The sequence below is a fragment of the Leptinotarsa decemlineata genome, unplaced genomic scaffold (assembly GCF_025532065.1).
Source record: "Leptinotarsa decemlineata unplaced genomic scaffold, Ldec_3_MD MMD2_tig00000035_RagTag_RagTag, whole genome shotgun sequence".
NCBI classification, from domain to species: domain Eukaryota; kingdom Metazoa; phylum Arthropoda; class Insecta; order Coleoptera; family Chrysomelidae; genus Leptinotarsa; species Leptinotarsa decemlineata.
The window spans coordinates 15,407,221-15,432,418 of NW_027412540.1; the positions used below are offsets into that span (position 1 = coordinate 15,407,221).

General features: G+C 34.1%; 1 protein-coding gene across 1 annotated transcript in view; it reads right to left on the reverse strand.

The window, feature by feature from the left end:
• LOC111505985 (uncharacterized) overlaps positions 1–25,198 on the reverse strand; it is a 37,640-nt gene that overhangs the window by 6,830 nt on the left and 5,612 nt on the right. Inside the window, exons 2-3 of the mRNA XM_074171945.1 lie at positions 22,537–22,626; positions 10,777–10,974 (exon numbers count right to left, since the gene is read on the reverse strand). Of these exons, the coding sequence (XP_074028046.1) occupies positions 10,777–10,974; positions 22,537–22,626 (288 nt within the window). The remainder of the gene's footprint in view (positions 1–10,776; positions 10,975–22,536; positions 22,627–25,198) is intronic.

Genomic DNA, 25,198 nt, shown 5'->3' on the forward strand with positions numbered 1-25,198 from the left:
GCGTCGCACTCCACGGTCGGTTTTCTAGGAAAGGCACCACTTACTATTCCTACACTACAATCTATAATGCCGGAAATTACTTTTCGACAACGTCTGTTCAAAAAAATCTGTTTAAAATCAGTTTTTCCGTTAATCAGCTGTCGCCCCCATACGAACGACAACTCTCAGAAGTTGAGAAACTTGTGCGAGCTAAGGACTAACGAGGTCTTGCCTTTCAACGTGTGATTTTAACACGGTTGTAGAATCATTCCAGCTTCAACCAGATAAATTATCTCGAGAAAAATATCTGGTCGAGGCGGGAATCGAACCCACGGTCTTCTGATCGTGAGTCGGGCGCAGTACCACCGCGGCCAATTTCACAACGTCTTATCAGGCGAATTTTGAAACAGCTCAATATCAACAAGGCATCTGGTCCTGATGCCAGTCATCATACTTAAAAAGTACGCAAATGAATTCGCACCAGTATTTTGCAGACTTTTCAACCTATCTTACAAGGAAGGGATTTTCTTTCTTGTTGGAAGATTACTCGCGTTCAGCCTATTCACAAAACGTGGAATAACTATAGACCAATCGCTTTGCTATCTGTGATATCTGATATCTGTAAACCACCTTATCCTTGAATATTTGGGAGGCTGCTGCTCTTAATATTTCTAAGACCTTTGACCATCTCTGGTATGAGGGTTTACTGGCTAAACTTTGATGCTATAGCTTGTCGGATCATTTTTGAGCATGGCTCTTCATCTTCCTGAAAGAACGTTCCCTGCAAGTGGCCGTCGATGGATATCTCTCGAATACTTTCACCATCAACGCTGGTGTTCCTCAGGGATCCATATTGTCTCAAACCCTCTTTTTATTGTATATCAACGACTCATTGACAGAAACGAAGAATCCAATTCATTGCTTTGCTGACGACAGTACACTTGTCTCATCATTCCAGAAAACTGCATATCTTAATGAGGATCCAGAGGAGATTTCGAATTGGGGTGGAAAGAACCAGGTTCAATTCAATACCACAATTTCGCTTTTTGTTTCGATAAGTTTGTTCAGTGTTAAAATGGGCACCACTATGTCTTGGCACAATCATGTCGCTGGAATTGTACAGGCTGCTTCTCAAAAGTTTGGAACACTGTTCCGAACCAGAAAACTGTACACACCTTAGCAACTTTTGATGTTTTATAAAGCTCAGATTAAACCATCTTTGGAGTATTGTTCTCATGTATGGAGCTACGCTTCTAAGTATATCCTGAAGCTGCTGGATTCCATCCAGAAAAGAGCCATTCGCCTGATTAACATCACTTGCAACATTGATAGTCTGGAACATCGAAAAAGGTTGGAGATTTGTCTCTTTTCTATAGATACTTTCACAAGAAGTGTTCATGTGACTTGGCACATGTGATTCCACCAACAGCGGTACGTATCAAAAATACGCGATGAACTATGGCTGCTCATCGTTTCGAAGTTCAACTCAGTACACCTAGACTTCACTGTTCAACAACTCTTTCATTTAGGGAACTGCCTTTGTATGGAAGGAACTTTCTGAGAATGTTTTTTCAAATGATTTCAACCTCCAGCGATTTCAAGTCCAATGTGAATCGCTACTTTACCATTGCCACCGCTCTGAGAGGGCCTCCAAAAAAATATTGGTGGTCATTTTGGAGAAAGAAATCATTTATCATATTATTATCATTTCATCCTAGACGATGCCCTTTACTAAAATATACACCGTGTCCGTAAAGTATGGAACAAATTCATTTTTAGCTAAAAAGGTCATTTTAAGAAATAATCCTGAAACACGTCGATTTTTGATGTTAATTTACCGTATTTTAAAATAATAATCTAATATACAGGGTGAATTACGTTCGAATAATGGCGTCACCGTAATTTTTTTTGTCTCAATTTTCGGATTACTTTAGCTGAGCTGATTCCAAAAATGTGTCACATGTTGATTCCAATTGGTACAGGGTGGACAAAAATACAGTAGTTGTGTGTGTGCTAATGAAGTAACGCGTAACATTTTTTATTAGGTAAATTAACAATATTTTCAAAAATGCTCATTGTCTAGCGGACAGAATATGCTGGAATACATGACTTTATATTAAATGTTCGAACTGCAGCCCTTGCTGTATTTGACAGTAACCCAAACGGTGTACAAATTCTTGTTGAATCTTGTGTATGGTTTCTTGCGTAATATTGTTTATTTCTGTTCTTATTTTCACTTGTACATCTTCAATATTTGCTGGTTTCGTTTTATGAATAACATTCTTCAGATGGCCCCACAGAAAATAATCCAAAGGATTTAAATCTGGTGACCTCGCTAGCCATTCAGTAGGTCCACGTCTACCAATCCACCTGTTTGGAAAAATTTCATCTACGTACCTTCTAACATCTACATAATGTGGAGGTGCACCATCCTGTTGAAACCATAAACTTTCATCAAAACCTCCAGAATTACGTCTGCTGAGAAATAAATTACGTAAAGTAGGTACTAGATACCCCCTTAAAAACTCAAGGTACTTTGCCCCGTTTAAATTACCTTCGATAAAGTAGGGTCCAATGATTCAATTTCGTACAATTCCAGCCCATACATTTTCCTTTGAGGGTATTGTGTATGATGCTCACGCATCCAGTGGGGTTTTCTTTTGCCCAGTATCTACAATTCTGACGGTTAACCTCACCATTTAACGTGAAAGTGGACTCATCAGAAAAAATAATGTTTTGTATCAAGAGAGGGTCTCGGTGACATATATCCATCATTTCTTCGCAATATTGGAGTGGTCTATCGGTATCATCTTCGTTTAATTCTTGCACAAGTTTGATTTTATAAGGATGCCATTTTTCAAGCTTCAATAGTTTGTGTACCGTTGTTTTGCCAACACCGATTTCGCGACTAACTGTACGAACAGAAGTGTGCGCATCTTCTTCAAAACTCAGTAAAACATCTAATGCTGTATCAGCATTTGCAGGGGGACGATCTGATTTGCGTACATTTGCAACCGTACCAGTTTCTCGAAATTTCGTTTCCAGCTTAGTGACTGTTGAACGCGTTATAGGTCTTTCTGGATATTTATCATTAAACAAATTGCACACTTCCATCCGAGTTCGCGATCTGTCTTCATACCCAATCATCATAAGTATTTCAATTATTTGTTTTACACTTAACTCCATTTCTACTTCCAATTAAATCTAAGCAATCATTCGAATATTCACGAATACCAAAAATATTGTAGTACTAAACTGTCACTGAACATCAATAAATTACTAAACAAATAATGATATTTCACAAAAAACTAAACGACTATGTTTTTTATAAATTAACATCAAAAATCGACGTGTTTCAGGATTATTTCCTAAAATGACCTGTTTAGGTAAAAATGAATTTGTTCCATACTTTACGGACACAGTGTATAAGAATGTGTTGAGTCGAGTTCTTCTTGTTACACAGAAATGCTGTGAAATCTTTTGCCTAATCTATAACCAAAATATCCAGCTTAATCTTTTTCTTGTATCACTAGATATTTCACCCAGTTGATGTTTCGTTGACATATTCTGCCTAGATATCACAAATCACATGAACTCGTTGAAACAAGATCAAGTTGAAGATGTATTTTTCTTAAGTAAATAATAACTTAAGTTGTTAAACATTGAACAATTTGCAAATCAGACTTTTAGAATTCAAGTGTATTGATGAAAAATATATTATCAACAGGTAAGTACTCGACAGGGATTCAGGTAGATTATTTTACAACCTATAGCCAAAAACCAATTTCATGTTTTCTGATGATACTACAAACCTGATTGATAAAACCAGTACAGCTTGTCAAATCTAGGAAGATACTTGAGAAATATTTCTCTCTGTCTTCTGTCTCTCACACACACTCTTCTAACGAACGCAGATCTAGTGGGCGGGGCCATAACGGAATTCATAAAACTCTTCTTATATTTGACAAGCCGTAGGTAGGTAGTGCAAGTATTGTTGATACTTGCACTATGTTGTGTTTATAACCTCTATCCGAAGACAAATTCAATATATCTCTGAGAACACTTTATCTACCAATTTGAATGGTTATTCCTTAGTTTCTTTTTTGCCATATGAGAGTAGTCCATATCATGAACTTGCGGAAAATTCTAGGTTTGTATATTTGATTTTCATCAAAGAAAATATATCAGTAATGAGAGTAATAATGATTGTTCTTCAAACGCTGGCAGAAACGAATAACAAAATGAAGTCAATTTGATTATTTGTGAACTACAATTATATTCTTTTTGTCATCTAGATAACTCAATTTATTCTGATAGGTCGGTCGGTAGCCAGGCGGTTCGTCGTGGGTGCTTTGTTCACTCACTTGAATTGACTGCCGTGTTGGTCGGTGGTTCGAGCCCTAGTCTGAACGATCGATTTTCACTTGCTATCGTCGTGTTAGGAATCACACGTTAAAAGGTAAGACCTCTTTAATACTTAGCTAGCACAAGTTTCGACTTCTGAGGGTTGTCGTTCGTATGGGTGCGACAGCTGGTTAATGGAAAACCTGATTTTGAACAGGTCTCCGCATTGAAAATAAAAACTTTCAGGACTGAAGTCAAGGAAACTTACTGGTCACTAAATGGGTCCGTTTCTTTTTACCTAGGTCATTTGTTTGAAAACTGTCACTCGATTGTGAATATGAAAAGGCTATTATTTTATTGATTCCACATAAGCAAGATGTTTACTGAAACATTTCCCGAAATCCATTACGAGAAACTTGTTGGTTATTTTTTTTTTCAAAAGATTTGCATGTTTCCAAAAACTGTTGGTCAGTTCAAAATAGACACAGTCAATAGCTTAAGTTATTTTTTCTGGGGACATGTAAAAACCTGAGTTTACCAAGCACACTTTTGAAACTTAAAAAATGAATAACAGATTCTAGTGAATATTCCAAAAATGTTTAAGAGTGCGCGATTCAGTGAGAAATAGATTAGATGTGAACACCTTCTACATCAGCCAGTTATTAATCAACAGGCTTTTGAAAATTGTGAAATTTTCGTAAATCATCTCCAGGAACTGCATTGATCGATTGTGGTAAAACTAAAATAGGAAAAATTCTTGAAATTTTCTATAATTTTCTTGACAGTTTTTGGTGGTTTTTTTCCAAAATTCAGGTCCCAAATTTATTACATGTATTTGAAGTAACTTCATCTCATCCTCCCTAAATAATAAATTGATTTTAATAATCTTCGTTTGTGTATTTCAATCGTCCCGGCATGATTCATTGTTGACAATTTGCAAATGACTAGTGGTGACATTATCGTATCAATTGATTGTTTTCTGAAGCCGCCTCGTCATGACCAACTGAGAGAATTTAGAAACCTTATAGTAAGTATTCTGTCGATAGAAAAATATTGAATTGCGAATATTTCAAAAACTACTGATTTTCGCACTAGATATCTTCCTACAAAGTTACCCTTATTTTTGATGATTAATTCGGACAAATTATAACAATGGGGGATTTCACTGGTTCGGACTTCCATTGTCTAATACATAAAAATTATTTGAAATACCTAAAACAACTAAAGAAGAAGAATTGAAAATGAATTGCTGAAAATAAAAAATATATTAGGCAAAAATAACATGAAATGAAATAATAGTGAAATGAAATACAAGAAAAATAGAACGATTTAACAAAAATTAAAATTAAAGAAGAAAATAAAAATAAAAAAGTTAAGAGATTCCAAACCACGTTAGTTCACTTCCACTAGTCTTCCACTTCTCTTGATTTTTTTATTTTCATTTTTATATCTTTATATTTAATTTTTATTCAATCGTTCTATTTTTACTTCTATTTTATTTCACTATTATTTCATTTCAGGTTATTCTCGCCTAATATCTTTGTTATTTTCAGCTATTCTTTTTCAATTCTTCGTTTTAGTTGTTTCAGAGATTTCAAATTATTTTTATATATTAGACAATGGAAGTCTGAACTAGTGAAATTCATCATGAAACATTGTCAATCACCTTCAAACGTAACAGTGGGAGTTTCCATTTGTAAAAGTCACTTTAGACGATTTATTAAATTTCATTTTCATTCTTGTTTTTTGACAACCCTGTATCAGTAATTATTGAAATTTCATGTAGAGTCTATAAAGTCTTTTACAAGGAATCCAATGAAGATTACCACAATAAAGCCCGGAAGTCAATCAAAACAATTATTGTAGGATCTGCAAACATCATTTTTGACATAAAAACTTGAAAATGTCAAAAACGATCAGACTTAGATATATGTCCGTCCACACAAACAGTATTTAAATTCTGATGTAGAAACCAAAAATGTAATTATATACATATAGGGTGTTCTATTTGAAATAACGAAGTCGATAGCTACTTCCGTTATAATCGAAAGTGCCACCATTTCCAAACTATTTCAGCCGAGTTGCACCCATTGACTTCAGTATATTGTCAAATTTTCAGATTTCTTCTAATTATAATTTTTCCACAATCGGTCGATGCAATTCCTGGAGATTCACCCTATATATCTTCAAGTTTTTGTGTGAGAGTTCTTTCAAAGTTCATTTTTGTAACCATCCATAAATGAAGCGTAAACTGTTGAAATCTCATATCGACATTATTTGGGGATCTTACAAAAGAGACATAGGGACATACTTCATGCGATAATGATTACAAGTGACAAAATGTTCGAAAAATTCAAAGATTCGAGTTATCCTATTCGGCAGAAAATGTATAGAAATGTCAAAATCCTGTCTCGTAATCCATTTTGGTTTTATCTCTACTATTGATATCGACAAAGGATGAAGTTGGTCAAACATTTGCATTGGGTATTATGTGGGAGAACATCGATTCATGATTATTATAGAATTAATGGAGTTATCCATTTTCAGGATCCATTATCAGAGCAACAAATAATTTGATTATCGGTTCCGTCATGTTGGCTCAGAATGATAAACAACTGCTATGAGATGAATTGATTTAAACACAATGTCAGAGAGAAACTCTGTTAATGAACTTGTAATGTAGTTACAAAGGGACTTTAAGATGTGACAAAGGAGACCGTGTGGAAACGTAAAATGAGTGGAATCGATAGTAGGCAAAATGAAACATGTTATGTTCCTGTAAACAATTTTGATAATTGTCAACACTTGACACTTGAAAAAACTGAGAGTATATTTATCTAGGTTAACTAGTTTTGTGATTCAATAATTTTTTAGAAAAAGGGGTTGGTTGGGTAACAAAATCACTTTTTTCCTAAAAAAATAATTGTATTCTTGCCGACGTTTCGAATTTAATTACATTCTTCTTCAGGGCTTGAAAATTAGTTTTTTCGTGTTGATAATATTACTATTTTAAAAACCATCAGACATATCAGATACATATTTGAAAAATAAAAATATGTATCTAATATATCTGATTTTTACAATAGTAATATTATCAACACGAAAAAACTACTTTTCGAGCCCTGAAGAAAAATTTATTTAAATTCGAAACGTCGGCAAGAATACAATTTTTCTTTTGAGAAAAAATTGATCCTATTACCCAATCAACCCCTTTTTCAGTATAATTATATCACTTGACCATCTATAATGATGAAATTTAGTCTTGAGAAACGTTTTTCTGATTTCTCAATAATTGAGTGATGAGGGTTTCTGTTGATTCATTTTTGATAAAGCTCCCAGTTGCTTCCGAAACACTATTCACACTCAAACATCATAGAAATGTGATTAAACAATATTTTTAACATTCAAAATCGATTAATTAGAATTATTTGAGCTCGCAAAAGTTTTATTGAATTAAAAGGGTCTTCAAAAATATACGATCATGATGTTCCACGTTATTTTTTCAAATATATTTCATGAAAAATAGTAGTAACAGTTTATATTTTACCTCAATAGGCACAAAGACAATAAACTTGTATGTTTTTACATTGTTTTCTATATATTTATTGTTCAAGTGGTTTATTATATGATTTTTATTTCAAAATTCATAATTCCGAAGAGTATTATGATTTTTTGCAACAAATAAAAATGATTTGAAATATCAATAGTTTTTAAGAGGTTGAAAATGAAACAAATATGGAAATCAAAATATGAAGTTTTGTCATTCTGCTTCTCGAAGAATTTTCATATCGAATTGAAATTTTGACACACACTTAGACATTCACGTAATTATTTCCACATCCAAGAAAAATATTGGCATGTCGATTAAATTTTTATTACGATGTGTTTATTTAATAAGCAATATTTGTCTATTATGAAATAGTTACATCTTTGGGGAAAAATCTTCATATTTTGAACAATTGAGTATCAATACTTTTGAGATAATTTTAATTGAACAATTAAACATACTGATTCAAATAATCTTATCGTTTTTCTGGAGAAAATACCGTTGATGGTGTTTCCCTTCTCAAGATAGTCGATGAATATTACACGCACATCCCAAAATACCGAATCCATTACCTGTTCAGCAGATTGTTGTGCTTTCGGGCGCTTTAGACAAAGTTCAGCAGTTGCTCTCCACTCAGATGACGATCATTTTGATTCCAAAAATTTCGTCACTTTAAACATGGCCGAACACCGCTCGGAATCATCAAGACATTCTTGTTTTTGGTGACAACAACAGTCAGAACTGTCTGATAGTCAAATGGTCATGCAATATAAAGCCAAGCCAACACTTTTTTTTGATATCTGTACAATGTCAGCTAATTCGCTTCACATTTCGATCATTCGAAACGATTTCGTGAATTTTTTATATTTTCTGGTGTTACTGCTTCATTTGAACGTCCACCGCTGATAGAGCAGAGCAGTAACAACTCGTTGGATAAAGACAAAAAATGATCAACGTCCAAATCAACCGTTTGATGGTTGAATCCACTTCCCATGGTATTATAGAAGTCGTGAACTTTTAAGGTTCAAGTGTCAACATGAGAAAATGGTTTTGGGTTAATTCTAGAGGTTGGAATCTCCTTCTCACCCTGGTCTAAATTTTTGCAAAAGCGGGGAGTGAAGTGATCAATGAAATCGAATTGGTTCTAGACAATGATTAAAGTAATATGAACCCTACTTGGTCTTCAGATCAAGCATGGTGTACCGTTATCACTAGATTTTAGAATATATTCTAGAAGATATCCAACCATCTACAAGGATTCAGAGTTGTGAGCTTTTATTGTGAGGGTGTATGTATAAAAGGCGAGCAGTACCACGTTAGGTGTAAATATGTGTAGTACATACAATCACAACGTATATTCGAAACAAGCAAATTTTCCCAAACACCAGAACTGCAATTATCTTCTCGACGCGCGTTTCATCAACCAAGTTCGCGTCTTCAGGAGGCGAAGTGGGTGAGTTTACCGCATCAATAGGGTACATAGCGAGAATTCATGCTCTGAATGTGTTTCACACCACAGAGCCCAAAACCTCAGGGATAACATATCGCATCTTCAGAGGCAGGGCTATGTAGCTCCTCTTCAGCCTGCTTACGAAGTGGTAGCAGTTTCATCACCTGTTGGTACGGCTGGCAGGTCTTTCACGTCCGCAGTGCGGCGAATAGCCTCAAAAATATGATGTATCCATCTCACTTTGAGATAAATCATGCTACTGACCACCAAATCCTTACTGTTGGTGATCAGCAGTAGGAAGCTTCGACACCCTTAGCTCAATAAACTGCTCAATCCAATAACCTGGGGTGGAGTTCGAAGAGCCCTTGTAGGTTTCAAGAACTTCCCTGATCCAGGCCCAAACGACACTTAATAATGGAAAAAACTACTAAGTGGTCACCGCCATCCGGTCAGAATTTTAAACTCATGACTGGACCATGAACCAATATGTGTTGATTTCTGAAAATTATAGACAAATAACATGCTGAAATTCGTGTTATGAGTTGTTTACGAGCATCTCATGCATATTCCTCAAAGGTGTTTGCATTTCTCACAACAGGAAGGCCATGGATTTCCGGGTTTAGAGTATCTACATAACTGTAGATGAATTGGAGAGTCATCACAAGTTCAGATCTTTTCCTCTGCATGTTCCACGACCATGAAAGGGCATGATTTGTATCATTTCTCTCCAGGGCAGCTGCCTGAGAGGATGATGAAATCAGTTAAGTTTTCGACACTCAAAACAAGGTGATCACAACTCTGTCATTGAGTTGGAACCTTTGCCCACATTAACGGGATCTTCTTCAACAACATTGAAGACCATGGCTCATCAGAGCACATGACTTTCGCTTTTCTCAGAGTGGAGGAAAGTCAGAAACTGAGAGCTTCATCATGGCCTGCCAGAAGTTCGTCTCCAACACCTTAGTCTACCGCAGTCGCGTAATGGGTATAGAGTTTCCGGACCCAAGATTTGCTGCGAGGTCTTTGAGCACTTGCTACCTTATGCAGTCTACCTTATGCAGTGTCAGCCTATATCAATTGAAATAACGCCGTACTGAGAGTGATTAACACCGACAACACTTTTACGGTATTAACGCGACTCCGGTGTTACCCAACGCTCTGATGTGGAAAATGAGAACTATTTATTATCCACCCCAAAGGCTCATACAAGCTAATATATGTAGTTTTGACCCAAGTACATTAACAATATTTGTTTCCTTCAATAAAATCGCTCTTATTGCGAAAATCTGAAAGCAGATTCTTCGATATAAAACTGAATAGTATCTAGAAAAACAAGAAATAAGTACTCAAGAAAGGGTATTTGACTAGTTGACTGAATCGACAATATGAGATCGCAAATGCCACTCTTTATAGAATGAATAATAATTTTGTCACACCAAAAATAATATTGAGGTACCTTGAGCTACAGTTTTTTTCGATGCATAACTATTTGAGGGCTTTTTCAGAGTTTGATCTTCAACTGCATCTACGTCGCCATTGATAATAATCTCTTCCATTTCCTCATACTTTAGTTTAATTTTCGTAGCATCTCCATCATCAATACTTTTTCTGTCATCATTGTGGCTGTCAGCATCCTCACCTTCTTCCGTACTGCCTGAGAAAGAACAAACTAATGACAGAAGTTTAATTTTTAATGAGTTTCTATAATGATCACCATAAATGATAAAGGAATTCAATAATTAGTTGAGGAAATCGTTTATTTCAGAACCGCTGGTACAGAACAATAAATTCCCGAATCATATAATAAATTTGGGAAATAGTTTGAATCATAGAATAGAAATTGTTCATAATATCAACTACAACTGGAAACATTTGTATCAAGATAGCGGTCTTGTGAATAAATCTAAGCCTTCGAAGTTTTTTTCCTCATCTTGGTCTTCATACTTTTCATACGCTTTTGCTAGGGTCACGACAATGGGTGTCAAATATTCAAGTGATCGCTTGTTCCTTCCACTGCTTCTAGCAGAAGACATTTCTCCAGCTACTAATTGATCCACGAAGTAATCCAAAGTGTTCTGACATCCTCCAAGTACGTAGCATATCTTATATGCTAACAATGGAAACGAAAAAGCTAGAACACCCGCTAGGCCCACACCTACTACGAAAACTGCGGATCCAAGTGCAACCATATTATAAGCAGTCCACCCGGTTCGGTTCACTTCCTTCCTCTCTGCGAGTGTTGTTTTGCTGGATAATTGTTCAGATAATGCATGCGGAATGAAAACAATTATGCATAAAAACGGTAATAGGTACATCTTGTGAGACATCTGAAATAAAAAAAATATAGTTAAATAATATATTTCCATTCAACTGCATCCATATGAATTTCATAAGCGAATAAAAGAAGTCGTCAGAATATGAAACTCATCAAGTTGATGAAATTATTTTATAATATAAGTGTCTCATTTTTTATTGAAAACACTTTCACAACACCAGAACAAAAGTTACGATCTCTTGACGAGCGTTTTGCTAACCAAGTTGGCGTCCTCAGGAGATCATTGTCTCATTTTATTGATATGAAACTTCAAATTTAATCAGTGCCATCTTAGTATCATAGAGATATTCATGTAATGAATTAATACATAAGTAATCATACTTATGTTCATTACAATTGAACCGCAAGTATTATTCAAGAAAAGAAACAATACATATAATGCCAAATGAATTGTGAATCTAAAATTTTCAGTATTTACCCTAGAGTTGCCAGCTCTAAAATTTGTACAACAAAGCAGATTGTTTTATGGCATTATTTTATTTTGGGTATTGTTTGAGTTAATTAGTTTTTCCATATTCTCAAGGGTCTCCCAATCTGGGTTTTCCAGTTGGTCTTCTAATGTATGGGTCTTTTTTTAATTCACTTATCATCATAATATTCAATATTCCCAAATATCTTTACCCAAGCAACCCATATATTCAAGTCTATTTTACGTAAATATTGTGAGCAACAAATAGCTAGATTTTCAATTCCTTAAATGTTCCTTGTGTCCCTTATCTTGGGAATTACCCGCTATGTTTATCCAAACCTCTACCCAAAATGACCAAGTTCACCCCTTCTCCAACTAAAATCAATCATTACGTTTCAAACCTTGTAACAGTACAGTTAGAATAAATCTTGTACATCTAGCCAGTTATTTTTCTTATCATATCTTGTCACAAGAGTTATTATAATTATTGTGTGAATTAAGCATTCATACTCACGATAAAATAATCGTGGGTCAAAACATTGGTCCTTCGAGCCGGATATTTTTGAAATAAATTAAAAATATTCATAATATTTTTCAATTTTTCACTTGAAACTGTAAGTGAACAGTAAACACCGTACTATCGACATCAGTACATCCAGCCAGTTATTTTTCTTATCCTATCTTTTCACAAGAGTTATTGTAATTTTTGTGTGCATTAAGCATTTATTGATATATCGAGACTGAAGTCAAATTTTCGAAATTTCGAATTAAATTGAATTAAAAACAATTTGTGGACTTTCTAGATGGCTTCCAAATAACATTCATATCCTGAACATTTTTTAATTTTCTGGAAGAATGAAAGCAATTACAAATAATCTGTAGGTGGACACTTCCAAAGAATCATCCTTTCGAATACAAACTGTTGCTTCATTTAGGAAATGTTGAACCATCGAGTAAAAAAAATATGTGTGAAATATATTCATGAAATAATACTGTGAGTTTGATGATGTTTTGATAATTGCAAACTGTATTTGAGGTCCTGCAGGTCCTGAGAGAAAAAGATTGTCTCTTATTCATTAGAGGACTGAAAGCAATGTATAATATCCATATATTCAATTGACTCATGAAGGATACCTCATTAATAACTATTACTATTAGTCCATAAACATCTTTTAAAATGACATTCAACTAATTAATTGATGAAAATGAATGGTATTTCTCGATCTGATCATTGAGTCGTCCATTATTGAGAGTGTTTAAAGAATAAAACTGTTTAAAAAATAAAAACTTCTTTACCCATATTGCTAACTGGAATTTTCGAGAAGAACGCTACCCTGCTTCAAAGTATGTAGATATTTAGCAAAAAAAATACCGAGCAGAATATGTTGCAATTTTTGGAATGTTTTATAGGAATTTGAATTATTATAAATACAAAAATGAAGGACAGTAGTTCTGATCAGAATTGAAAAAAGTTTAATTTTCAGTCATTTCTATTTTGCAGAAAAGAAAACTGAAAATTTTAAGCTTTTCCCACCAGTAATACAGAAAATGTCGCAATATAATTTGATTTTTTTCCAAAAATTTTTGAATTATTGTAATGGCGAAACACTTGTTGCGTTTTTGTAGAGATGTTGTAAAAATCCCACAGAAAAGTATTTTTTGAATACGTTAGTTATGGATTTTCATCAAGTGTCGGCATATATTTCAATCTAGTAAATGATTACGATAAATTCTTATTGTCTACTAAAAAACAAAATTTTTCAATAGAATCATCAAAATTCGATGAGTTGTGAAATTCTCACATAAATAAAGTCAATCAACCAATTATGAAAAATGAATTTTTGTAGTGAATATGGAGTGGAAAATATGCCTGTGGAACGGTTTCACTCAAAAAGAGATAAGAAACGAAACTTGCATGTGAAATATTTCGACGCTATAACAAAAATGTTCGTTAGATAGTGATATAAATGATTTGAAATCAAACAAATGGAAATTATCCTCATGACTTGTTTTCAAGTTTTTCAATATTAGGCACTCAATGATATGATGAATCCATACAATGGTCACAAATTAAAGTCATTATTAACATCTTTGTTTCCGTTTTTCATAGAAATACATAAGGAAATTCACTTACCTTATGGAATTCACTGCTCTTTCTGTGAACTAGATGTATCTCCAACAATTGCTTTAAATGAACTGACTGCAACGGTAAACTGACGAATTCAGGTTCAGCGAAAATAAACTACCAGGTAGCAACTTTCAAGGGTTGCACTCTATTTATTCTTATCAAATATGCGAATCTCAGTTTTGTCATTTTCGAAATCTGTTACGCTATACCTTTTAGTAGATTTGAAAGGGTTATATTTTTAGGAGTGATTAATTTTTTGGGAAAGAAAGTTTTTGGCTTTCTACTACTCCATCTGATACAAATGGAGTAGTAGAAAGCCAAAAACTTTCTTTCCCAAAAAACCTTTTAGTAGTTGTTAATCGTCCATTTTAACTTTTCTGATTACAAAAACTGCTGTTGAACCAGATGAGGTAACTCAGTTAACAATACGTCTACACAAAAAAGTTTCAAGAAACACCACGAATGTTATCTTTTTGAATATTCGAACTGGATGCTTCACAGAAATACAATCTCTTAGCCTGTTCGTTCATCTCTCCAACAACGAAAATTCGAACGTATGCAACTCGAAATTCATTTGACAATTTTAGTTTGAAGATAATATATTTTCAAGAATAGAAACGAAACAGATTTTTTTTTCAATTATCAAGAATATGACAGGTATGACAGATTATTTCCTTCAATGCATAAAAACGATAAAAACTTCGAAGGCGTAGCAGTTCAACCGATTAAAATGAAAGTAAATCGATGCTCATGATAAGTTCTGACATCAGTATTTTTTAACACGCTTTTATTAGCTTCACCTGTATGTATGTATGTTTGCTTGTTTGTTTGTTTGTAACTCTCAAGCTCGGGATCTGTGTTTGACAGAATTATCGACATTTTTGCTTGATCTATTCGCGGGCAGATGGTGCTGTACGTAACCTCCTTGATATATCGACATTATTGCTTGATCTATTTGCGGGCAGATGACGCTGGATATAATTCGAAGTCACTTTATATGTATTCCTTTATTTACGAAAAGGATGTTTTTATTAACATGCGCGCCTGCAGCCTTATTTGTAAGACTCCTTTGCGCGCCTGTTGCCTTGGGCTTGGTAGCTGATTTTCAGGCTCCTTCTCCGGAATCGGAAAATATCAATGGTCATTTTTCTAAACAATATACGGCTGATCGATCCCAAAGTTTGAATAAAATAAATATAGTTTAAAAAGACTAAAAAAAAGCTTTCATAGCAAACGAAACTAAAAAATTAAAAATAAATATAGTTTAAAAAACTATTGAAGAACATCGAACTAAAATGTTGAAAATATTTTTTTTTTCGAATAAGTTTAAAACAATAACGAATGAAAATTAGTAGTATTATTGTGAAAAAAGCGTGAGGACTTTGTGCCATATTTTTTTATATATTAAGCGCCCGTCGCTGTTTTGACATGAATACTTCTATTTTCCGTTCGCTATTGTTTTAAGTTTATTTCCAAAAAATTATTTTTAACTTTTTAGTTCGATGTTCTTTAAAAGCGTGTTCTTTAGTTTTTTAAACTATATTTATTCCATGGATAGGATTAGAACCAAGGAGACAAGATGACTGAGTTGTCTTAGTCATCAATTCTGAGGAGAAATTACTGATCAACTGAATTTAAAAAAAGTTATTGGATTTGTAGTAGATGGAGTAGTAGAAAGCCAAAAACTTTCTTTCCCAAAAATTAATCACTTCTAAAAATATAACCCCTTCAATTCAAGTATGACAGCTATCAAACATGTGAAATTAGAATTAGCACCCTCAATGGGTTAATTAGTTTCTCACTAGCATTGTAGTTGACGAAATTGAAATTGCTGAAGTGAAACCCACATTCAAAACGGGAAATAGGATGGATCGAATAGTCAATTACAGAAATATTTGAGTTTTGCCGGTTCTTTTCAAAATTATTGAGAAAGTAATGCATTCAAGATTATTTGATTATATGAAACGAAATTATTTTATAGTGGTCAATTGGTTACTATACTCTTCAAGCCTTCTCAATTCAATTTTCGATCCCTCACGAATTATTATATCATCGCCATGAAGTAGCATGAATAATGCTAATGTGTTATCCACACCTTTAGCCACTTTTCACATGAAACATTTTTTGATTTCGGAAACAAGGAGCAAGAACAGCAAAAAGCTCAAAGATCCATCTTGCAAAATACCAATTGTAATTTCATATACAGGGTGTAACATAAATGCGGTAATAACTGTTATCACCCGAAGACGGTTGTGGATACTAATAATCGAAACGTCGTGACGTAACTTGGTTTGGAATCTTTTAATTTTTATTTTTCATTCTTTGTTAATAATATTTTTAATTTTTTATTTTCAGCTTTCATTAATATTTCAATGTCTACTGTTTTGGATGTTGCTTGTATGTTATTTCTTCGCAATTTCAGTTTTTTGTTCAATAAAATTGTTATTTTCGGTTGATCTTTATAATTTTTTTTCAGGGATTTCGAATCAATTTATATTATATTAGACTATGGAAGTCCGAACTAATGAAATTGGATTTTTTTGTTTGTTTTTGAAAAATAAATTTTGCAAAAAATAAGTTTTGCACAAGATTTGGTAACTGGGGTTTTTCGACGTGGGAAACCATGATTTCTCATTTTAATCACTTACCGCCTCAGGAGCAAAGTAATATGTATCGAAGAAGAAAATTGTAAATATTTCGAAAACCATCACTTCCAACGTTGTTAAGAAAGTGTACCTTTTTTACTTGGCAAATCTGTGGAAATTAGGTTTTTTCATAGAAAGTACCAGAAGTTGACTGTCAAAAAAAAAGGCAATTTTGTGATAAATAATGACAGCGTACGCAGCGCCCTCTAGATGTTACATGAAAATTAATAGGAAATTATGATTTCTACGTCAAAAAAACTCCGTGTACCATATTTTGGGCAGATAACGTATTCTTCGAAAATCGAACAATTTCACTACCCTGTATCTCCGAAAAAAAGCTTTCCGGACACAAGTTTATATAGACTTTTATAACAATTGTTTCGGGAACACGTCACTTGAATATTCCAATGTACTTATGTAACACCCTGTATATCGGTACAGCCATCAGAACCAAGTTTCAGCATTGAAATCATATTGAATATTGAATGAGAAAGTGGTAAGCTATTTTATACCCAAACGTCAATGTACAAGAAATTTGATGTAAATTATGAGAAATCAACTCAATCAATTGAATCAAATCAATTCAAATCAATATCTGATATAAAAATTCAATTAACTGCCAGAAAGTGTACTAAGCATGTATTACAATAATGTCAATTTCATTCAAAAAGTCTTTATTCAAAATGCATTCTTCTGCAATTCCTAAATTCTCTTTGAAAAACATCCTTCTGATTAGTGTGTTTCAACTACTCATTATCCACTCTTCCTCAACTTCATGAATTCTTATCATTTATTCAGAAATACGGTAGGAGTAATGGAAATGTCAAGTATCTATTTCCTGTTCAGGGTACACATCAGAAGTTGTCAGGGAAGGACAGGTAACTGAGGTGACCCAATGAAATTTTCTAGACATCCTATCGAAAAGCGTAGAAGGTTTTATGTTTGAATGTAAACAAAATAATGAGAGACCTTTCATCGTCAAGTGGCGAAGGGCATGAGTGCTGTGTAGGAGATTCGATTTCGGCGTGTAAACTTCATGTCAACGATAATGAAATTCACCGACCTCATTCATAAAAATGCCAGTTGTGGCAGTTAATCAACTTCACAAATTCTAAGAGAAATATCGACCTCCAAACATATTGTATTTTGGAGAAAGGAAAAAGTAAGGAATAATTTCATTTCCTTGAGATCAACATCACTTGCCTTTCACAATATAAATAATTCTTAATTTCAGAACTGTCATCAGACAAGTAGATTTGATTCAAATTGTTGAGAGACTACGAGGACACAATTGTTTTGTAAAGTAACACTAGCCAACAATTAAAAAAAAATTGCGAATAAAATTTTAATGGCTATACATGAGAGTTTAAAGCATCCTGACAGTGACTTCAACATGAAAAATTTTCCATCACGTAAAGATTTTGAGTTATAGTTATTTTCATTTTATACAAAAATTTTCACATATTATTGGTGAATTTTGTGCATAACCTCTTTGCAAATATTGACTTTCCTTTATACAGTGTGACCTATTTTCAATGGAAACACCCCCCTAAAATTTGAAGTTGTAAATCGATTTTAATAATTTTTGTTTAAGTGTCAAGTACTAAAAGGTCTACCTTGGGACAAAATTTGAAATGTTTATTAAAGTTTCAGGGCATACTACGATATATTTTTTTAGTCGAAAATCGGGATTTTTTATTAGCGATTTTATATTGAAAAAATCACTAAGCCACTGGATTCAGAGTGCCTCTAAATAGGTGTGACCAAAATGACATGAAAAAATATTCATTATTAACAAAGTTATGACAACTCAAAAATTCGAAAACTCACACAGCTAACATTTTTTTTATGATTTCAACAATAAAGTGCCGCCAGATGAAAAAGAAAACAGATAGCATAAATATTTTTAATGAAAATAACGGAATTACATTCACACAATTCTAGTAACAATGAAGCAAAAAAATTTAATAAACGTAACTAATAACTAATTATTGAAATGTTTCGATTCAGTGCAACAATTGATTCTAACTCATATTCTAGTAGCCTCTACTAATCCACCACGTATTTCGATACATGCGTCGTAGCGCTTACGAATGTTTCTGATTACGTTCCTTAGTTCTTGAGGGCTAATATCTGCACATACCTGTCGAATTCTTGCACAAAGTTCATTTCTATCTCTTGAGCGGTTTTTGTAAACTTTTTGTGTGAGAAGTCCCCAGAGAAAAAAGTCCAAAACTGTGAGGTCTGGAGATCTGGGTGGCCACTCTATAAACGGACTACCACGGCCTATCCATCGGTTTGGAAAATGTTCGTTAAGCCATTGCCCCACAGCTCTGGCATAATGAACTGAACACCCATCTAACTGGACAATTAAATTTGATCGTTCATTGATTGGCAGTTCGTTAATAGCATCCCAAACTCTGTGTTTGAAAATTCTAGAAACCTCTACGCATTAATGTTCTCCTCAAAAAAAAGGACCAATAATACGTTCGTTCAATATACCACACCACCCAGTTAGGATTATCCGCTGCCCAATAGCGACAATTCTGTGATGACACTACTCCATTTGTAGTGGCTTCGTCGGTATATAAAATATTTTTTAGGAAATTTATATTATTTAAATATTCCCCTTGGGCCCATACACAATATTCCAGGCGTCTTGATTCGTCGCCTTCTTGAAGTGTGTGTAAAAATTTTGTCTTGAAAGGTTTAATATTCTACGCCTTGAGACATCTCCGAATAGTTTCTCGTGGAATATTCAAATCTAAAGTGGCATTCCTTATACTGGCATTAAGATTATTTCCGAAATAATCTAAAATGATTTGATCATTCCTGTTTCGTCTTTGTACAGGTTTCATTGAATATTTTATTTAACGTACCGCAGCTAATACGAGGACGATCTGGATGTCTCTCATTAAATAATCTACAAACCTAGTACTCTAGCACTTCTAACGTCATCTCCCGAAGGCGTACAATTTCAATTTTCTCTCTTATGCTCAATCTTGCAGCCATGACACAAAATAATTCGAAGAACTGTAAGATGGATATTGTTGACAATAGTACACTTAATTCTTTCACAAGTGTCAAACTGTAATATCATTTCCATGGCAACTAAGATTTAAATTGAAATATTAGGTCTCAGTTTTAGTAAATTTGCGTGAAAACTTGAATGTAATTCCGTTATTTTCATTAAAAATATTTACCCTATTTGTTTTTTTTATCTGGCGGCACTTTATTGTTGAAATCATAAAAAAATATTCTTATGGTTCTATCTGTTGATATAGGGTGTTTTTGTGACTGTTAGCTGTGTGAGTTTTCGAAGTTTTGAATTGTTAACTTTGTTGATAATGAATATTTTTTCATGAAATTTCGGTCACACCTGTTTAGAGGCACTCTGAATCCATTGGCGTAGTGATTTTTTCAATAAAAAAATTGTTAATGAAAAATCCCGATTTTTGACTAAGAAAAAAATATCGTAGTATGCCCAGAAACTTTAATAAACATTTCAAATGTTGTCCCAAGGTAGACCTTTTAGTACTTGATATTTCAGAAAAAAAATTACCAAAATCGGTTTACAACTTCAAATTTTAGAGGGGTGTTTCCATTAAAAATGGGTCACACTGTATGTTTCATCGTTTTACCTCATAAGGAACCAACAATAAAATCCCCTATCATTGCTGCATCCCAGCTGCCTTGGTAACGTTACTCCCTATTCGTCACTGGCAGCACCCAAATTTTCTGAGAAAAAATTCAAATGGAGGTGCAATAAATGGATTTTGAGAGACATGCGACATCCCATTCTGCAGTAGTTTTCAAGTAGTTCCTCTACAATTGTTTAGTAATTTTCTACTTTCTTGTTCGTCCAGGTTATGTGCAAATCCTAATTCTTTCATCACACCGTTTGGATTTACACAAACACACATTTTATCCTGCATAGTAAAAAACAAGGATAGCTCAAGGTTACGGTTCCTAAATATTCTAACTTTGGTTTTAGACACTAGTAAATTCCATTATTGTAATCTAGACCCTAATATCCAGCATTCTCTTTGGACAAGTGGAGGCCCCGAACTAGGTCATTTAATTCAGGTTTTTGGATTGAGTAGGGTGTTCTTCCTTCATTCTCGGAAAAATAAGAACCGTCTTTTTCCGGCACATCATGGGAACCTTCCTGGTCATCATACATTTCCAAATCTTCCTCTCAATTTGGCGGGGGTGTTGGAACTGGTAAACCTTTTCCATTAAGAACCGGCTTTCTTGCAGAAGGAATATCCGGATATACAATTTTGTGTTTGCTCTTTCTTGAAAAACCAAACACGTTTGTCATGCAAAACTAACAGTCGTTGTAATGATTTGTTGTTTCTTGCTAAATCGTTGGAACTGCAGAAGGCATAGAAGAGCGTTTGCCATTTAACTAGTTACTTATATTTGCTGCACAGGTTTGGCAATATACGTGAGGATCCCAATCCCGATCTTGATCACCAACAACTTATCCAAAATACTTATGGTAAGCTACTTTGGTCATTTGGTTAATTGGCCGTTTCTGCAATTTAGGAGTAAAATGACCACATATTAACAAAAACTAGCTGCGGGATTGACGCAGCCATGTTTCTGTACTTTGGACATTTTTGTACTGTTGCGTACGTCGCGGGTTCGCTCAACTCGCTCATCTAATACTAACTGACTCGTGTTAAACCAATATTGATTATCCGATTGTCAACCTGCTACTTTCAAGGCGGTCCCGTATTTCTGGTATTTTCTGAAATCTTCTGGTATCAGAAGTTTGAGAAGCGCGGTTACGAGTCTCATAAACAGCGAAGGCAAATTCGAATACAGGGCAGAGCCGCTGTGTTGCCAGATTTCAAACAATTTCCACAATTTAGGGGAAAAGCAAATTTGGAATGTCGTGTTCATTAAATTTTTGTGAAAAAAATCATAACTGAAAAATCTTACGTGTTAGGAAATTTTTACTATCATTTTCGCATTCAGGAATTAAAAATTAACAAACAACTGCCTTTGGCATTACAGTCGTAAATTGGCTGCAATTTGTGTTAGTAATATAAAAACAAGTTTCACAGCTGGAGATAACTGAGGACCCAAGCGAATCTTCAGCAGCACCCGGGGTAGGTATATGGTACGAGAACTAAGAACGTCGAAAAAACAAGAATTTCAGGTAGGCCAGTTTTTAGATATAGATACTATCTTTCTCACTCTCCGGGACGTCATACGGGCGATCTGGTTGGCGGTAGTGTTAGCGTTTATCAGTGCGCATCGTAACTGTTCAGGTGACATATTCAATTTCAAGAAGGTTTTTTTAATGTTGTTTCAATTGAACTTTTTGGCACTGTGCCAGACGCTAATTTTGAAAAAAAAAATCAAAATATTTTAGTATGGCTGAAATTTTTACATAATGTTATTTAAGTATATAAATACCCAAAATCAATTTGCCAAACAATAGTTCATCGTAATGATATATATTATTAAACTCTGAGAGAGATATATAATGTGTCTCATTCTTGTCATCACAAACAATATGAAGAAAAATGCCGTGAAAATATGAATGATGAAATTAGTTACCTCTCTCCCTCTCTCTCTGTCTCTTTTTAACAGTTGGACATTCAGTAGGTTCGTATAACAATGTGAAAGCTCTTTTGTTATTCAGTTTAATAACTGTTTGGAATCACCTTTTGAAATGTACTCACCATTTGATTTCCTTCTAGATGCGTGGTTCTCACTGAAGGAGGATTTTTCTATAATATGTTCTACCGCCAAAGTTTCAGTGGATAGAGAGTCTGAAACAATGTATGTGTTGAAAAGAATGAAGAATCAGAATACATTACTGATAATACTGATGTTGTAATCTTTCCTCAACAAGTCATTGACTTGAGTTATCATTATGAGTTTGCAAATGAATTCTGTAGTTTACAAATAAACGCTGCAACTGGAAGTCCTGCAGTTATTTCCGCTCTTGATATATCAATAACGAGGGCATCTGAATTGATCAACTACAGAATTTAGTTTGTCTGCTTCACAAGAGTCGACTCAAATCACATGAATGTGATCAAAATTTCGTCTTGACTTGTGAAGTAAAAACACATTTTGAATTCTTCCAGATCTGATTTTTCACATATTCCATAGAATGTTTCGAATAAAATGTTAGATATACTGATTCTTTCGAATCTAATGGCAAATTTCTAATCTTATAACAGATATTTTCTGGAATTTTGGTCGTGATCTGAAATTGTTTATTATAGATAGATATCAGAAATTATATAGGAATCTCATAACAATTGTTTATTTCCAAAACAAGCAATTTTTCAAAACACCAGAACTCCATTACTCTTCTCGACGAGCATATTCCTTTTGTCAGTATTGAAGTATAAAAATGAACTACTCCAAAACATATTTTTTCCGTTGGGTCATCTCGAAAGAAATTGAATTCAATATTGTAATTCAGTGATGACATAAATGACTTCAATTTATATTTCAAAAAGATCGAAGCTATCGTAACAAACGTTAGGTTAGATTGAATTAATGGTGAGTGGGTCTATTCGACCCTCCACTGCAACCCACAAAGGTTTATTGTGGATCACACCTATTCAAACTCGACCAAATAAACCCAGCCTCTTAACGAAGCCGAATAGTTTATTTGGTAAGTGATCTTTCAGGTCAGATGGTAAGAGTGTGGCTCTTCCAAATTCTGAAAACCTGATTCGGTCTACAGTGAGCAGGCACCAAGTGTATGCTCTGCTGTTTCATCATTTTCCAAACAGGGGCGACATACACTGTCTTTCGACGGTGAAGACAGTGTATGCCGATGAAGTTGCTTGCAGCACCCTCCTTAGCAAGGGAATCAGCAGCCCTATTGCCTTCCAGTCCGGTATGACCAGGAATCCAGACCAGATACAATTTGTTGAGAGTCGTTTTTGGCAATTTGCTACTAAGACGTTGCTTGGTAGAAGTCAAGAGCTTCCAATGCCGCTTGACTGTCCGACAATATTTTTATTGACTTGTGTATAGGTTGGATTCTACTAATCTCTCCAACCATAATTCAATAGAATAGATTTTTGCTTGAAATACAGTCACATAGGTTCCTAGGCATGTTGATATCTCTATCCTGGGCCTGCGACTGAAAACACCTGCACCAGAGCGTGAAGCTGTTTTTGATCCATCTGTGAACCAACAACTATGTGCTCTTAATATTTCCTTCTCCCGGATGATCCACTCCTATTTACTGGGAAAAGTACTGCATGAGGCAGTTCGTAGTTGACAGTTGGAGGCATAATATCAGAGGTCATTCCCAGAATGCTCTGTGAGTTCCAGTGTCAATCAGCAGTCTAGTGTACTCTGAATTGAATTGATTTGTGCAATTGGCGATGTGCACAAGTCTATATGCAGTACATCTAGCTTTCAGAAAAATGTGGAGGGGAGGTAGATTTATAAGAATATCCAAGGCCACTGACGGTGTGGTACTGATGGCCAGATAGGCCTATCTCTGTAAGCCAGAGAGCTTTGCCTGAGCCGAAGTCATAAATATAATTTCTGTGCTTGAAACCAAAATAATCAGATGAGATTAATAAGTAATATGAATGATATCGTGCATTTTCTTCGAAAAAATATGTTTTCGACAGTGTCAAATATTCGTAATCATATTCTTGATGATGATATCTATTTCAATTCCATTACGAATGTATGACGAGGAAACTGATAGATGAGAAGTATTATCAGTGTTTCGGATATTTTTTCCTTCGTTTTAAAGCTGAAGGAAACTTATACTTAACATTTATTTTACGTGTTTTTATATTTCCAAAGTGAGATATAAGATGTATATATCTAATCGAGAGATTTTGTTTTTTTTTTCTTTACTTCTCTCTTTTGTCGATAGTTCCATCTATTTATGTATCAGTTGAGAAATAGAAAGTCAAAATGGTTTTCTTAAAAAAATTAATTTTCAAAAATACATTTCAGTAGGTAATTATATGAATACAAGTTTTTGCTTTTGGAAATGAACTATTTTGTATGATGAATCTCATTTATTTTGACGATCATGAGTAATTAGAAAAATATTTGTTGAAAAATCATAGCAAGCTTTTTTTTGTGGTCAATGTTTCAAAAAACAATGTTTTTTTCAAAAAACACTAAGAAATATTGAGTTCTCCTCAAAAAATGTTTTTCAAAGAATGTACAATGTGGAAAAGTCAAATGGAATTTATTCATTATTATGGTTGCGGTACATATTTTAACAAAATCCTGAAACAAGTCAAATTTGAATTATTAATTGACATACTTCTGCGGAAAAACGCTTCCTACCCCTACTTTCAACCCCCGTCGAATGACAGGTACAACCCCAATTTTTTGAATGAG